Below are 18,042 nucleotides of genomic sequence, written 5' to 3' on the forward strand. Positions count from 1 at the left end.
AGTACAGAATGCTTTTAAAAGTCTAAGAGAATAGAAGACCTTTAACTAAAGGAAAATATTCAGAAGAGGCTTAAAAAATTTGGTACAGTTGGTTAATTCAATTTTGGACAGGACAGATGAGAGATGGCAGATATTGCTATTCACTATGAACACTAACAAAGTTCTTAAAAATATTCTACTGTTTTTTTAATTCCAGAAAAAAGCAAATAACAACAACAAAACCCAACAAAACAAAACAATAGAAGAGATCACAGGGGTTCAAATGTAGTAGCGTGAGATTCCAGATGCTACCAGTTAATTTTTACAGGGTTGATGCAGAAATCTGTTTTGTGTCCAAACTGTAATATGTTGTATATGGCACAGTGTGCTGTGAATACTTTACAGCTTCTGTGAAGAGGACATTGCAGGCTGCAGGTGCTGCTGGACATGGAAGCAAGGTTCTAAGATTAGCTTCAGATACTAAAATAATGGCTTGTAAACTGTTGTGAGGAGTTGAAATAGTGAGCATGTCTTCTGGATACTACTGTTCCTGCTGTGTGCTGGTGCAAACACACACCTTTACTGATGACCTGAATAGAAGGTAGAGCTGACTCTGTGCTCCTCTGGACTGGGAATGACCCTGTAAGGGTAAAACTCAAGAGAATTTTTGCTTAAAAACGGTGTCAAGTAACAGTAACCAGTTTAAGAAAGATGCAACATTCTTTGAAAGCTTCTTTTCAACTTGTGTCCACTGTTGGCTTTTTCTAAGGACAGCATAAAACCCGGGAGACTGCACTGTTGCTGCCTACACAGGGGATGAACTTCTTCCTGAAATACAGATTAGGGAATTATGTTTTACTCTTTTTGACCAAAACCAGGTTATTGTAGGACTGTTTTAAGCTGGATGATCCACTGGAGGAAAGACTAGAAGGTGCTATTTACCAAAAACCTCTGAATTTTGATTCTGCCTCTAGGAAACTTACTATTGCCTGTAAGCGGAGGAGGATGCTCAGGTGAGCTGCGCTCCCCATGCTCAGTTGGCAGTGAGTGCAGTAATGCCAAGTCCTGGCTCATAGCTACATGGACAGAGCAGCACTTCTTGCAAGGGAAGATATCCTGTGTGCTCTCCCACAGTATTATTAAAGATTGAGCTTCAGTTTTGAGTGGGTTGAGGGCTGCCTCAAATATTTTGCAAAATGCAAGAGAACAGTTGTAATGACCCATCACCTCGACTTTTTGTATTCAACTCCTTTATGGGAAAGTTCTGTCCAATACATATTCAACCCCTTAATCTAAAGGGAACACTGGAGCTCACATTTGTTTTTTCAGGTAATTTCCTTATTCTGTCTCCTGTGAGTGTAGTGTTTGCTCTGTATTATCTGTAGAAGTTATGCCAGAGTAAGTGTGTTCATCTGAGGCAAAGTTTCTTGTCCTAGATGTACAAGATGCAATTCTTAAACCAAGCAATCTTCTGTTAAATAAAACTAAATTTATTCTGTCATTTGAGTCATCAAATTCCACTTTCTCACTAGAAGTGGGCATCAAGCTTATTGTTTGTTATAAAGTGACTCAGAACATGGAAATCTGATTTCAGCAGGAGAAAAGCTGCAGCAACATTTGGCCCATACATGCAAATAGACTGGTGAGACTTTTGGGAGATGTCATCTGCAGAGGTGGCAGATCACAGATGGTGACAGTCCTCCTGTGCTCACATACTCAAGTAGTTAGTGTGTGTTGTCAGTCTGGGAATTGCTCAGAAGCCAGAAGGGACGTGTACACAGAGGCTGAGGGATTCTGACATGTGGAGGAGAAACCTGTGTTCAAGAATGAGATCAAATGCTTAGTTAGGGCCTGAATGTTTTGTCTGTTTGGACCCTGGTTCTCTGTTAAATCCACAGTCCTGTAAGGCTCCAGAGAAACAGAGTATAATAGAGGTGGAAGGTAAATAACAGTTTTGGAGCTTGGGTTTGTCTTTATTTTTTTTTTCCTTCCCAAATTGTATTGGTGCATCATGCCTGGATGCAATGTCTTATCAGTACTAACACTGGGGCAGCTTTAATATTTCTGTATTAATGAATTGGAAGGAAAGGCTGTGGCTATTATACAAGGAGTTTATCTAATTACAAATAGTAGGAGGCATCTGGAGGGGAGAATCAGCAATTGTTATAAAAATGGGCTGCTTCATTTAACCACAATGAAGAAGGAATTGAGTCACTGCTGAACGCAATACCATTGCTAAATTTCTGGAGAAGAAAACATGACTTAGGAAATGAGAACTTAAAGAAGGCAGATTGGGTGATGCTAAGAGGAAAAATTGGATCATAATCAGAAAGGTAAAGTTGGCATGATTTATGGCTTGTAATTATTAACCTATGTTTTAAAAAATGAACAGCTGAGTTTTAATAATGAAAAAACCCCCAAAACCTAAGTTGCAGAAAAAGGTTTTTATATAAAGAAAACAGCCATCCCAGATTTAAAATCAGAAAGAATGGATTCCAAAGGAAGTGAAAGCAGCTACAGTAAATGCAGAATTTGAGTATTAAATGTTTAATAAGTAGTCCAGAAAGGCCTCCTGTGTTTTTAAGATTATTTTATTCTTTAAAGACTGTATGCTTTCTACCCATTATTGAATGAAGTAAGGGAGAAAAACATCAACATGACAGTAAACACAGAGGTCAAACTGAACTGAGAAGGAATACTGAGTAGCGTAATAACATGCAGAGTTGAAGATAAACTTCAAGTTTTCAATTAAGAGGCCTGGCAATCAGCCCAATCAAGGGCACCGCACATAAAATATTTTATCTGCTGCTTTACTACCTTGAACTGTTTTTAGCTTACTTTATCCTTGAAGGAATTCCCGATTTTTTTTCCTGTATACTCTAAAGTAAAATTGCCCTTTCATGACAACTGAAATGGAAACAAATTATCTAGCAATTCCAAAGAAACAAAAGGTACACAGATATTAAGATGCCTATCTTAAGCTTCTAAAACACACAAAACTTGAAATTATGCAAGACCTTCCTTTCTAGTTAGGTAGCAAACACCAACACACTTGTAACTCCCACGCTGTTCCAGTTGATAATCAAATATTTTAGCTCCTTCAGATACCCTACATAAATATTATTTGGCAGTGGTAAAGGGAGTCAGTTATCCCTGAAAAACAACCTGATCATGTACTTAGATAAATCACAAACCTGCTTGAGCAGTATAAATCCAGTTTATAGTAGTTATGAGTAGTACATAGGCACTACCTTACAAAAACAGAAGTAAAATGTTAACGAAGTGCCAGAGCAGTGATCTCTGGCACTTTAATGTCAATGAATAAGAACTGAGCAGCCTTGTACCCTTTTACATCCTTAACCAATAACTGAGGATGGTGGGGAGTAGAAAGGAAATGGCTTGTGAGCTCTCCATGCCATATTCTGTTCTTTGGTTGAAGACAGACTACTGTTTGACCACCGAGCATTTCTGTTCTTCGCTCCTGCCTTCCAGCAGAAGATAAGAATCAAGCCCTTGGACAATTCCTTTCCAGCATGACAAGAATGGTACTTATTGCAATGATACCCAGCCAGCTGAGAAAGTCAATTTAATAAGCCATTACTTACTAAACTTAATCAGGCTGTGGGACTAGCAGGAAAGAAACATTCAAAAGCACTTGCTCAGTTTCAGCTTCTGATGGTGTGCTCACAGCTTAGGACTATTCTCAGACTGCTGAAGTAGTACTTAAATTATCTAGTTTTTCGGACTGGTGGAACAGAAGAAATCAGAAAGAATTACTTTAATTCAGCCACTGTTTTTTTTCTGTGCATTCAACAAAACATAGCTTTATTAAGGAAGTTAGGGAATGTACAGCATTGATAGCACTATTTACAGAGAGCAGCTCATGTCTACAAAGTCAAGATTTTTCTCATAAACATATCCCCAGTTTTGCTTAATCTAAGTTATTAGTTAAGCATATCAATTTAGTAAAGGCGTAAGCCATTGTAGACATCTCAAACATTCCAGTTTAGTAAAGAAGCAACTCTTCGCAGAAGTCATCTTTCTACCCAACTTCTCTGTGGCATCTTTTAAATATATAAAAGAGTTTGTATATTATCGCTTCCCCTTATCACTTAAAAATCAATTAAAACTTTAAAAATGTTCAATACAGACATAGTTTTGTTCTATCATCTTACTGCTTAGAACATCTGTGAGACTAACTGCAAAAGTATAGGCAATATAAATCAGTATTTAAATTATATATTACATGTTTATTATGGGTGCAATTTTTTAAAAAAATTACATTTTATGAAAAATCAGAAATATTTACAATTTTTGTAAGATAAACTTGTATGCTCTAATTTACAGTCTGACGTAGTAACAATTAATAAAAATTCAGATTCTTTAGAGTTGTGTTTACAAATTAATTTTCTTAGGAGGCAACTACAAGAGATATTGCTGTGTACATAAGCAAGAACCAGCTTGCTAGATGTTTGTGTTTTTTTTTAACCAGATAGCTATATGTACTTTTTACATTGTTTTTGAATTTCTTTACAAAAAATCTATATAAACTTGTATGGCTTCAAAATTGTAACCTGCACCCAATGCAAATGTATGTATAATCACCTGAATGAAGGCTAGTTAAAAAGTGCTGAAACATAACTACTTCATTTAACTCATAAATGAAAGTAATACTTGATTAAAAACAGCAATACAGTTTTGGGTTTTCATTAACAAAATATTGTCATGTTAAACACAGTCCGATTGCAAAACAGGTTACAATTAAGATTCCAGTAAAAAGACTGTATCATTTTATGAGTTAGAAATTTACCATTCACTAAGACTAGCAAATTAAGAGCCAAATATACTCTTCCCATCAAATCTACAGTACAGTATGTGTTTAGTGCTAATAGTGGAACTGTCATCTGCAAAAGTGTGGAGTATACATTATCATTTACGTAGCCTCTACAAAGTTCAATTTTTTTAAAGCTTCAGAAGTCCAATTCATTACTGGTTTTGCATGAACTAGTTGAAGTACATTTTATTGTTTTAATAGAGAATTTGAAATAGATACTGGTATTCAAAATGGTCATGTAAAAATTCTCACATGCAGGTTATTGAATTATTTTGCTCCAATCCTTATGATTTCAGCACTAAAAAAAGACTTGGTAATATAAATACATAGAAGATTTTCTAAATCAGTGACTTGCTTTAAAAAATGTTACTAATGTGTCACGTCCCTGTGCTTAGGCTGTGGCAAGCAGATTAGATGACAATAAAATATTATAATTGGTGATGATAGAAAAATCTAAACTAATAGAAATGGCAGTACCTGTCATCCTGCTGCCGTAAAATACCCTTCTAAAATGCTATTCCTCTCAAAGTACTGCATTTACATTCACATCACGCAAACCCAACAGTACTCAAAGTCCAAAGAATTGCAGTCAAAGTGAAATACTTTTTGCTTTTAAAAGTTTGCTTTTACCATCCTTGGTGATTTTTCAGGATCCTTATCTTTGGTGACATTAATGTTATTATCTCAAAGTTCCAAAGTCCTGTGTGATGCACCTCTCTTTACTACAACCGCATTTATTGCAATTACCCCATGAGGAAGTAATCCAGTATTTAAAACCTCTTTTAAAACAATCCCCAGTTTTTGCAAATCTGCCTTCTAAATAAATCCCAGTCAAAGGAATTTTTTATAAAGTTGTGTGTATTATACAAACACCATGCTTTCTTGATGAAGAGCCAAACTTAGAAAAAGGGAGTGAGGCATGTGAATAACAAATTGGATAGGCACAGGCTTTTTTTAAAGGCACAAATGTTATGCAATTCATATAAAAATAAATTAAATCTACAGCATTAATTCAAATAATCACAGCGCCCATAAAATTTACTAAATGCAGAAATAAATCTCTGCTGTGTTTTGCAATTTTGTAACACATTGCACTTAGGAAAAATCCCTACTAAAACAAGTTACATGTTAATAATATATGATACACGGGCATCAAGTCACATTTCTTTTATGCATCCCTAACTCAGCTGGTTTTGTGGTATGAGTGGACAGAAGAACTACATGAGACTTTGCCTCTGTTTTCTTTAAAAACTGGCACTTAAAGAATCTGAAAATGAATATTACTTATGGAAAGCTCAAATATGTCTTACTTGCTCTCCTACATTTTTAGGTTTAATGTTTACAGTATAACATATAATTTCATACTTTCATTACAATTATGGATTACTACTTTGAATTCATCTACATAAATTTACTAAAATTTCAACAAATTTTCCCAAATATTGCAGTTATTAATTTACAGTGTGGAAGTTAACTTCAGTGCTATTATAAAGTAATAAAAAGTTTGCAAAATGACTTTTGAAAGTGCATTTTCTGCTCTGTAGTTCAGCCTCAAAGTAGGTCAACATTTAAAAAAAATTAATGCATGTTAAAATAGTGTTTGAAAAGTAGAGAGGGCAGAATGAGCTTCTTGCACTCCTTTGATCCAATGACTTTCACGGGTACATCAGCAGTCTGCCATATATCGTCCTGAAAAATAAAGGTAGGTTTTTTGCCATCAGTAGATAAAACAGATTTTGTCAGTATTTTCCTGGAAGTAGTTTGAGTAACCATGGAAAACCAAATAACCTGTGAAACAGTTTTTCAGCTGTATTTTAATGAAAAGTAGTTATTTATGCATCACTTATTTAAGAGTTTCATATTTTATAATTTAACACTATAGAATATGTAATATTAACTGAATGCATAAGCACGTCAGTGTCTTACCAGTGGCAAATCTCTTCTTAAGGAGGGAAAGCCGATAGCCAGTGCCTACAAGCTCTACATCTGCTCCTGAAAGAGTGCTTCCTTCACTAATGAACTGCACTGCAAGTGTTGCTGGTTTACTGGGTCCTTCTGAAAGTTCAAATTTTGCCCTGAGGGATCCAGAACCTACAAAAATAAGAAAACTGAAAAGCTGGTTGTTTTGCAAGAAAAAGACAATCTCCCAAAATTTTTAGCACTAAGAAGTGAACCAACATGGTGAGCTTTGGGATCTATCCCTAGCAGCAGTCCTACATAAATTTTCAGAAGACATGAGAGTCCAAGTCTGTTTTTTCCAATACATTGTTTAAGACAATGAGTAGTGAATGATTAAAGAAGGAGGATACACATTTCTGCAAGATTATACAGAATGTGTGTATCAGACAGCCTGTTAATCTCTTATTCTTGAAATATCTGATTGGTTCCTATAATCACAATTTATGCTTACTAGTTTGTAAGTACTTAATATCACCTCTCTTGTATGTAGATTAGCAGATTTGAAACTACATCAGAATATTAAGACATTGTAGTGATCTGTCTGGATGAATGTACACAAACAAAAGGAAGAAATGCAGCTATACAGTAATATGCCTAGAGGAAAGAAATTATTATTTTCCTAATAAAGACAAGGTCTAATTAAATACTTTTCCCCACAAATTCCAATTGCTTTTTTCAAAGACAGTGGTGAAGTGTCATCCATTCAATGACATTATAAAGTAATAACAGCTCAAAATTACTTCAAGTACATTTCTGTGGTCATAGCAAGGCACTTAAAAAAACCCACAACATTGTTACTAGTATATTTTCTAGTACTGAAGCAAGACTTTTTCTAATTCTTGCAAAATATGCTGTGGAAAATGAGATTTAAATAATTAATAATGGAACAATGAAAGTAAATTATTTTTATCTCTTTAAAACAACTTACTCTTGCTAGTCAATAGGAACTGCTAAATGACAAAAGATGTTAGTAACCAAAATGTTACTGGGAAAAAAATGGGAATTAATGGATGAAATTGTTCTATGCAATGGCTTGTTCTTGATAAATTTGGCTTAAGATGCTTTTTATTTCTTCAGTAGGTCTGTCTTCCACTGTAAGTATGGAAACTTGTATATTCAAGTGCTTTGAAAGTTTGTTCTGTGTTTTATCTCTGTCTGCAATGGACAGCTTACATAATGTATTGGACCATAAAAAACAGCAAAACGTGTTACCACCCTGTACACCAGAATAAATAAGACTTCAAGTCATTTGTCCTAATATCAACAGTGTTCATGCAACTTCTTTCTCCCTTTCTTTCTATGAGACCTGCATAGTATTACTTTCCCTTAAACATCAAATTGTGAGTACTATGTGTTTATACTCAAAGAGAAGGGGAATAAAGATGGTGAGAAGAGACGGAAATACAGGAGAAGCAGTGATACATGTGTATGTTCAGAAGACTTGCATAAGATGCAATCTGTATCACTGGCAACCCGTTTTTTGCTGCTCTGCAGGTATACGGTAGCTCTTCATGTGGCCGCATTTGTCGTTTAGTATTATTTCTTCTTTTAAAAGAAGCTCCACAGTTTGGGGAAATAAAAAAAAAAAAAAAGGAAAGGAAAAAAAAGGAAAAAAAAAAGAGGGCTATGTAATCATAATGGAAGACAGATGGCAAAGACCTGTGAGGTCAGTGAATGACAAAGTACACCAGACTACAGCAATAACCTCTGTCAGATAAAATTCTCCCTGATTTTGTTTGAATGATGATCACAACTTTGCAGCCTTTTACAGAAGAGGTCTTCCCTTACCAGGTTTGTCATTTCTATGTGAAACCAGTCATTCTTACAAGCAAATCTGTGCTTTCACAATGCCCTTCACTGAATTCTTATGAGGGCTAGAGACCTTTCCTTTACATCATGAGTTCTTTCCTCCACAGAGGCTTTAAGGATGAGATGAATGACTCCCTGTAGCCCTTGTTTTTCTGCTTTGGAAGAACGTTGCCCCTGCAGAGGCTGCAAGAGCTGTGATATCATCTGGGCCTCAGAGAAAGGCAGCTGGGCAGAGGACAACTATTGGTACCTTACAAAATGCTATATAAATTACTAGTCTGAGCAGATGTACATAGATTCATTTTTTTCCTGGAGTTGTACATGGTCTAAACAAAGACCCTTAAAATGTTGGTCTAGAATTATCTATTGTTGAGCCTGCCTCAGCGCAAGACTTTTTTTTTTCCCCTTCCACCTGGTTCGTCTACTTGCCTCTTTCTACTTTATGTCAATTGTCAGTGTGTAAATATACAGATATTAGACATATTTTCCTCTGAATAACTGCTCATTTCCAAACAGTATTAATGCAATAATTTCTTAACTAGCCTAAACTTTATTTTAGAGTCACTAACTGATTTCACTATTTTTACTTTCATAGTTAATCAATAACAATATTTTGACATTGCACTGTTAACGGAATCTCTCAGAGGAAATCCATTGAGAAGGTGGTGAACTAGTAAACAGGATACAGTATGAGAAGATGCGTAAACACTCATGAGGTTGTAAAGGCTAAAATTACTACCTTTTCACTATAACATTTTTTCTGTGCAAGAAAACAAGAAAAAAAAAAGAAAAAAAAAAAAGAGTTCAACTTTCAACTTGCCTCCATTTTCAGACTTTTCCGAAATGCTAGATATTTTCCAATATGCTTTCATCTGGTCTGCATTCCTGTGAGAGAGGAGCAGGTTAATTATAAGCACCGATTTTCAGAATATTATTTCCCTAGATTTATGGCAGTATGTTACAGCTATCTCTAAACAGAGATTTATAAAAATACTTGATCATTCTAAGGTAAGTTTGTGGAAAACTATGCAAATCACAGGAAAAGAGAAGGGTGTGTCAGCGTTGGCCCAGAGCAGCAGAGTTCAGACGTACACACCACCTTTTAATGCAGCCTCCACAATTCAAACCCCTCTAGTCTGAAAGGGCAATGGCAGCTCAGACATCCTGGAAGGAGTTTGAAAGCTTTGTCTTCATGCTTCATGATGATGGTATGAGGAGGAGTTGCTCTCCCCTATGTGAGACTCCTAACAGCATAACTTTTATTCCATTTCTATTCTACTAAATCTATTTGGTTTAAGTGACACAGGGTTTAAGCTAACTTCTGATGCTCTGAAGAGGCAGAAAAGGGCAACAAGCACCAGAGACTCTAAGCTGACAGGGCATTTTAACTCCTGGAGCACTTTGCAGCAGTTCTATCCAAAGAAAGTCAACAACATAAAGCTGTGAGTGGCATGAAGTGCTGATAGGTTTGGAATTGCTTTTAGCACTGCTGTTGCAGGAGTAAAATGCTCACACTAGCAGCACAGGTGGTAGCAGTTGCTTGCAGGAGGGTCAAGTTATAAAACGTATATTCAAAAAAACCAAACCAAAACCCTACCACACAATGCAGTAGACCAAACAGGTAGCACAACACAAATACTACAGCTGTAGAGCTGTCTGGGATGTGACTCTATTTTTTGTTTGTTTGTTTGTTTGTTTGTTTGGTGTTTTTTTTTTTTTTCATTTGTTTTTTGTTTGTTTGTTTTTTTCCCCTAGTCAGCTTTCCAGACTCAGACTTCTGGCCTTCAGTAGTTGCCTAAATGAAAGAGAGGATCTGGGCTCAAGCTCCTTAGTCTGATGAATCTGTCAGGAAACTGTCACTAAGATTTGACTGTTCCAAGCTAACATTAGGTGCTCTGGGCAGGCATTCCTGCTCTCACTGAGGTTTCCTTACAGAAGGGTTTGTGTAAGAAGCCCGGGCAAATAGTCCGGCTTCACCAGATGTTCTAGTCATGTTGTACAGGCAGGATACAGAAGGTGATTTCATTAAAAATATTGCTCCCTTGATGTGTCAAGTCAAGAACTATTCAGTCTTGCCAGGATTTTGTCCACTTAAAATTATACTGTATTTCTACTTTGTCCAATTAACGCATTTAAATGTATTGCCTCCAGAAACATCAGAATCTGTCTGACAAATGCCTCAGGTTTATTTATGTTCTGAACCTTGCTTTATAAGGTACAGTGATCTATAAGTAACAACGTTAATAAAGCCTGACTTCCTTCAACGTGGTATTCTTCAGTCTATTTGCATTAAAAAGACCCTCTTCGAAATACACAGTCCAGAAATTATGTTAAAGCTGGGCAAGTACGGAGAGGCTGTCAAACCACAGGTGCAGTGGTTGAATTCTGCTCATCTTTTGCTCCAGGGATGTGCTGTTCTGCCCAGTCCCACTACCATCTGCTTGTTTTCACAAACTTGTAGAAACATAATTACGTGAGATCTGTATCTCACTTTCAAGTGCTACTGTAAATGTAGGCTGAGAAGATGGTGGCAGGTAGCTGCTAGTAAGATAATAATCTGCATGATGCTTGAGTAAGAGACAATGCTACTTGGCTTATGAAGAGCTCCTCAATTAGTAAGGATTGTTTTAAAACCATTTCAATTAGAAGCTAATATTTAAGCTTGAACAATCAAGAAATCTTTATATGAACTGCATTTCTTCTACTCTATATAATCTGTATAGATGGATATATTTATACACACACGCATACAAGATGTTTTTTAACCATTAAGAGATTTTGGTTTCAAATTACTGTATTAAAAATGTCTATCCTGTCTATTGGCCAAAATAAAGCAAATTTGGAAATTTCACAATGTATGATTACACAGTTGGAATGGGTGCATATTGTCTCATTGTAGTTTATGTGAATTGGCTGCATATGATCTGTTTTGGACCATAAAACATCCTAAACATCTGATACTATGCTGTGCTGGTTTGACTGAAAATAGGTTAATTTTCTTCATGCAGTTAGAAACCTTCCTTTTCCACAGCTAGCATGCTCATTATTTGGACTTAGTTTGAGAACAAGAGATAACACCCCAGCACAGAGTTAACATTTTTAATTGCTCTGGTCTGAGAGCCAAGGACAGTCTAAGCGCCTTGTTTACAAGTGTGAGACAGCAAGGCAGAGATGGAGTCTGCCTTGACTGACATCCAGATCAATCAATGAGAGTATTCCATCCCATTAGCATCATGCTAATTATTTAAGGAGAGCTGCTCTTCTGGGTATCCCCCCTTTTTTGCTGCTTCTTCCAATCTCTCTGGTTTTTCTGTCTCTCTGGGAGTAGCCAGGAAGTTTGGTCGGGACGTTTGACCTGGCCTTTTGCCATTTTGCAGAGGCCTCTGGGCTTTTCTGCCTTTTTCTTCTCTTCTCTCACTTAGGCATCAGCTGTTGGGACTGGGCTGTATGCTAGGACTGGCTGCTTGTGAGGAATTGCCTTGAGTATCTTTTAGTTCTATTATATCTATATACACATATATATATATTTACTAGTAGTGTATTAATATTTTATTAAACTGTGTTTATCTCAATCCAGTTTTCTCCCTCCCCTTTTGATTCTCTCCCCTGTTGGGAGAGGGTGGAGGAAGGGGTGAGTGAGAGGCTATCGTGGTTGTATTGCTAGCTTGGGTTTAACCACAACATATGCATTTTATCAAGACAAAAAATTAACTGTTTCTTCCAGTGAAATTTTTGAGACCGTCTTATGACACCAAGGAATACACTGAAATTAATCTGAAATAATAAAAAGAAAACTATTAATATTACCATTTTGCAGGTGGAAGTGATTGCATGTTTGTTACTCCTCCATCTACTGGTACCACAACCTGGACATTAGACAGTGTACTAGGCACATTCATAGACTCTGGGTTGTACTTATAATCCACTCTCACATCAGTAGTGCTAGCATTACATTTCCAGTAAGTTGCAAGATTCAAGGGAGTGGACTGGATGCCATTTGAAGATACCTGTAAAAGAATAAATCATTGAAAGCAGCTTAACTAAAATGTCAGGCTAGGAAAGCTAAAGCCCTAATAGAATTAAGTCTGACCACGGATGTCAAGGATAACAAGAAAAGCTTCTATAGGTATGTCAGTGATAAAAGGAAAACTAGGGAAAATGTGGACCCCCTCCAGAAAGAAACAGGAGACCTGGTTACCCAAGACATGGAGAAGACTGAGGTACACAACAACTTCTTTGCCTCAGTCTTCACCAGCAAGTGCTCTGGACACACCACCCAAGTTGCAGAAGTCAAAGGCAGGAACTGGGAGAATGAAGGACCACCTGCTGTAGGAGAAGATCAGGTTTGAGACCATCCAAGGAACCTGAGGGTGTACAAATCCATGGGACCTGATGAGACGCATTTGTGAGTCGTAAGGGTGATGGTAGGTGAATTGCTAAGCAACCATTCGTCATATTTAATAAGTCATGGCAGTCCAGTGAAGTTCCCACTGACTGGAAAATGGAAAGCATAACCTTCATTTTTAAAAAGAGGAAAAAGAAAGACCCAGAAAACTACAGGCCAGTCAGTCTAACATCTGTGCGTGGCAAGATCATGGAGCAGATCCTCCTGAAAACTACTCTAAGGCACATGGAAAATAAGGAGGTGACTGGTGACAGCCACTGTGGCTTCGCTAAGGGCAAATCATGCCTGACAAATTTGGTGGCCTTCTATGACAGCACTACAACCTTGGTGGATAAGGGAATAGCAATTGAAGTCATCTACCTGAAATTATGCAAAGCATTTAACACTGTCCTGCATGACATCCTTGTCTCTGAATTGGAGAGACATGGATTTGAATTATGGACCACTTGTTGGATAAAGAATTGGCTGGATGGTCGCATGCAAAGAGTTGTGGTTAACAGCTCAATTTCTAAGTGGAGACCAGTGATGAGTGCCATTCTGCAGGGGTTGGTATTGGGACAAGTATTATTTAACGTCTTTGTTAGTGAAATGGACAGTGGAATCGAGTGCACCTCAGCAAGTCTGTCTATGACACTGAGCTGTGTGCTCACATCAACATGCTGGAGAGAAGGGATGCCATCTAGAAAGACCTTGACAGGCTGGAGAGGTGGGTCCCTGCAGACCTCATGAAGTTCAACAAGGCCAAGTGCAAGGTCCTGCATGTGGGTCAGGGCAATTCTAAGCACAAATACAGGCTGGACAGAGAATGTATTGATAACAGCCCTGAGGAGAAGGACTTGGGAGTGCTGGTTGATGAGAAGCTTAATGTGAGCTGGCAATGTGTGCCCACAGCCCAGAAAGCCAGTTGTATCCTGGGCTGCATCAAAAGCAGCGTGTCCTGCAGGTCAAGGGAGGTGATTCTGCCCCTCTGCTCTGCTTTGGTGACACCCCACCTGGAGTCCTGTATCCAGCTCTGAAGCCCTTAGGAAAGACAAGAAAGTTGGAGAGGGGCCAGAGGAGGCCACAAAAATCATCAGTGGGCTGGAAAACACCTTTCTTATGAGGACAGGCTGAGAGAGCTGGGGTTGTTCAGCCTGGAGAAGGCTCCTGGGAGACCTTATAGCAGCCTTTCAGTACCTAAAGGGGATCTACAAGAAAGCTGGAGAGTCAAAATTGTTTTGTTTTAGTCTTGATTTCTGCTTCACACGAGACACATGCTTGTGGCAAAATTACTTCATCCTTAGTAGTTGTGTGCCATACCAGTTCAGTTGCCCAAGCAGCCAGCGGCAGAGGGTAATAACTGTCATTGTGGGACAGGCAGGCAGCTACACAGTTCTTACCTGTTCAAAGCATTATTTTCCTGCTGTGGGAGGGCTGGATGCTGCCACTTCCGTAGTTGAGCTTGTGTTACTGCCTTGCTGCATCTCTACCACCTTCCAGGCCTACTTGAGGAACCTTCTACATCCATGTGCCCCCTCTCACCTTTCCTTGGTAGCTGAGAACCTTTTGTATCTGCCAGAGTTTCTGCATGCCAATGCCTCATTTTTCCCTGGCAGTAAAGATCTTAAATAGGTATTACTCTTCCACAGTACTCATTTTTGCAATCCAAATAAATGTGTTGTTCCTTCCACCTTTCTCAAGAACTTTGTGTACATAACATGTTTTTTATAGATTCAGTATGCCAAGATTTTGAACTATATTGGGAGGATGTGGAAACTACAATGATATTAATAGCTGGACTGACAGGTTCGGTTGTTTTTTTTGATGTACCCTGTTGTCTCAGATGTTAAACCATCTCAATGCAGGCCTAGCAAATCCCTGTTCTCTCTTTGAGCTGAGTCTACCTTGAATTTTCGTAAAGGTTTTTTATTGACAGCCAGAATATCTTCTCACAGATTCACACAATAGTTGCAGCAGGAAGGGAGCTCTGGAGATCATCTGTTCCAAGTCCTCTGAGGCCACTTTGAGTCAGCTGCCCAGGACCATGTCAAGATGGCTTTTGTATATCTTCAAGGACAGAGACTCCACAACCTCTTTGGGCAGCCTGTTCCACTGCTCCGTCACCCTTGCAGGAAAAAAGTGTTTCCTCATGCTCAGAGGGAACTCTCTGCATTTTAGTTAGTGCCAATTACCTCTGGTCCTGACACTGGCTACCACTAGAAAGAGCCTGGCCATGTCTTCTATGTACCCTCCCTTCAAGTATTTGTATCTTTCAATAAGATCCTCCTGAAGCCTTCCCTTCTCCAAGCTGAACTGTCCCAGCTCTCTCAGTCTTTCCTCATGGGAGAAATGCTCCAGTTGCTTCAGTGTCTTTGTGGCCCTTTATTAGACTCTCTTCAGTATCATCCAGGTCTCTCTTACAATGGACTACCCAGAACTGGACCCAGTACTTCAGGTATGGCCTCACCAGTGCTGACTAGAGAGGAAGGATCACCTCTCTTGACCTACTAGCAATACCTTGTCTAATGCAGCCCAGGATATCACTTGCTGCCTTTGTGGCAAGGGCACATTGTTGGCTCGTGTTCAAAATCTGTGTCCCCCAGGACACTCACACCCTTTTCTGCCAAGCTGATTTCCAGCTGGGTGGCTCCCAGCAAATATCAGAATAACCCTCTGGTGTATCCAGAGTGTTCCCAGTTTGGTGTCATCAGCAAACTTGCTGAGGGTACATTCTGCTCCACCATCCAGATCATTAACGAAGATGTTAAACAGGACTATAAACTCCGTATTGATGCCTGGGCTACACTGCTAGTTACTGGCCTCCAACTAGACTTCATGCCACTGATCACCAGCCTCTGGGCCTGGTCATTCAGCCAGTTGTCAATCGACCTCAGTGCCTGCTCATCCAGCCTATACTTCACCAGTGTTTCTATGAGGATGCTATGGAGGAGAGTATCAAAAGCCTTCCTGAAGTCTAAGCAGACAATAGCCACTGCTCCCTCCTCTTCCACCAGGGCAGTCATTTCATCGCAGAAGTTTATCAAGTTGGTCAAACATGACTTTCCCTTGGTAAATCCATGCTCACTACTCCTAATGACCTTCATGTCCTTTGTGTACTTGTACATGGTTTCCAGGATGACATGTTCCATTATATTGAGAGAAGCGAGAACATCATAGATTCCCACATATTACAATTTATCAACTACAGCATACAAAACTTATGCAATTACAAAATCAAAGACAGTATAACTACCAACTCAAACAAACCTTCACCAAAACCTCTAAATTCAAGGAAAATTTGGTTTTGCTAGCAAATACCTAAAGAAGCAGTGTTTGAAGCTTGCACACATGAATTGAAGTGTGAGCAAGCTGTAACAGGTCCTGAATCCAAGGGAATGACCTGAAGCATAGCAGGAACCTACTAAGCCTGGGCAGAGCCTGTGTGTTGTAAATACTGACACACCCAGAATTCGTCTAGATGAGGGATGGCTGTTCATCTGCATGCTAGCAGCCAAAGAACAACTATTTTCAATTTCTGTGTAGATACCAAATCTCCAGACTTCCTTAACAGACTTTTCTTTAACAGGGAAAAAAGAGTTTACCTGATACTTTAAAACATCCACGTTGTAATAGGATGCAGATGGATTCTGCTCTGATAATTTCTTGAGGTAGACAGTTATAGCTTGCATGTTCATCCAAAAATCCTTAGTACTGGAATCACTTTGTGACTGATCACTACAAAGAAAAAGCAAGGTAGGAGTCAGAAGGCAATACTGAGTTTTATTATTTTGGAAGTCTAAACATTGCAACTTGACCTTTCCCCTTCTTCACTACTTCAAGAAAGAATTTGTTCTAACGCTTTATAAGGCATGACTGTGTCTTCCTAAATATTAAGACAAATTAACTGCTTCTTGTATCTGGTAAAAATCCTCCTTCCATGTTGTGGAGCAGTGAGTTTCCTCCACTGATGATTTAAATCACAAGATTGAGTTAATGCTGAATTTTACACTCTACAGTCAATAAAATGCAATTTTAATACAATTAGGTGCTGTGACAATGTATGAGAGGTGGGGATTAAAGTGGTATTTGAGAAGGAATGTTATCCAGTTTGGAATAAATCCTAAAATCACAATTAGCTTTGGTTATGACATAGCTTCACTAATGGACTGAATTAAGATTTTGACCATATGTGTTACTATACTTTCGTATATTTATGGAGAGGGTGAACTTTCAAAATTTTTTCAATTAAAAGTAATTTTAAAATTCTTTTAAAGAATTGTTTCTCAGATACATATAGTTGCATTCAATCTTAGTATCAATTTATTATATCACTTCTATATGTAGGTAAGAGCACACAAGACTGCTGAACCAAAATCCTGTTTGGGAGCTACTGGAACATGGTGCTCTGCAGATCAAGAATATTTCAGCTTTGGTTGTATCAGGTTTACTTTGAATAAGGTTGAAGAAGAAAACTGATTCAAAAGTGAAATTTAAATAATTTAAGAATCAAACACCTCCTCTGAATGTCTGTGGATACAGTGAAGAAATTCAGATGTCACCACAAATATGACTCTCATTAAAAACTTTAATCTCTATAAATACTGAGCAAATTATACCTTTCACAGTATATGATGAAAAGTCAAATTATTAACATATGGGTTTAACTTCATAAATATCTATTGCATGCATTCTTTCTAATTAAAGGTGCAGTATCGCGGCACTTTGACAAGAATACTTGACATTTTCACTTATTTTGCAAAATAAACTTTTTCAGTATAATTCACTCTGTCAGATACAGCCTTGCTAACATTTCAGTTATAAACAGTTGTTTCAAAAAGTGATTAAATTCAATTTTGTATGAGTGATCAACATGAAATTAAATACAAAATAATGGATGCATGTAGTTTGATTCTTTATTTCAGTAATTGAAAAAAATGTAGAATCTAAAAGCATTAATTAATTTTCAAATATTTTCTCCAATAAAATAAATAGAAACTGCTCAGTTGAAACAGATGTCTGCTAATTATGCTTTTATCTATCTAAGATCTCCAAATGCTGTGATTTCAACAATTATTCT

The 18,042-nt window shown here is 37.9% G+C and overlaps 1 protein-coding gene and 1 long non-coding RNA gene across 6 annotated transcripts in view; one reads left to right on the plus strand and one right to left on the minus strand.

The window, feature by feature from the left end:
- Positions 1 to 17,647, plus strand: part of LOC139826464 (uncharacterized) — a 28,898-nt gene extending 11,251 nt beyond the window's left edge. Inside the window, exon 4 of the long non-coding RNA XR_011736543.1 lies at positions 17,310 to 17,647. This is a non-coding gene — a long non-coding RNA (uncharacterized lncRNA). The remainder of the gene's footprint in view (positions 1 to 17,309) is intronic.
- The window catches only part of FCHO2 (FCH and mu domain containing endocytic adaptor 2), a 96,710-nt gene continuing 81,222 nt past the window's right edge, over positions 2,555 to 18,042 (minus strand). For all 5 annotated transcript variants that reach the window (XM_071802368.1, XM_071802369.1, XM_071802367.1 and 2 more), the window contains 5 exons: positions 16,568 to 16,700; positions 12,389 to 12,588; positions 9,402 to 9,466; positions 6,740 to 6,904; positions 2,555 to 6,502 (listed from right to left, as the gene is read on the minus strand). In XM_071802368.1, the coding sequence (XP_071658469.1) occupies positions 6,480 to 6,502; positions 6,740 to 6,904; positions 9,402 to 9,466; positions 12,389 to 12,588; positions 16,568 to 16,700 (586 nt within the window). In that variant the 3' untranslated portion in view covers positions 2,555 to 6,479. The remainder of the gene's footprint in view (positions 6,503 to 6,739; positions 6,905 to 9,401; positions 9,467 to 12,388; positions 12,589 to 16,567; positions 16,701 to 18,042) is intronic.

This window comes from Patagioenas fasciata, chromosome Z (assembly GCF_037038585.1).
Source record: "Patagioenas fasciata isolate bPatFas1 chromosome Z, bPatFas1.hap1, whole genome shotgun sequence".
Classification (NCBI taxonomy): domain Eukaryota; kingdom Metazoa; phylum Chordata; class Aves; order Columbiformes; family Columbidae; genus Patagioenas; species Patagioenas fasciata.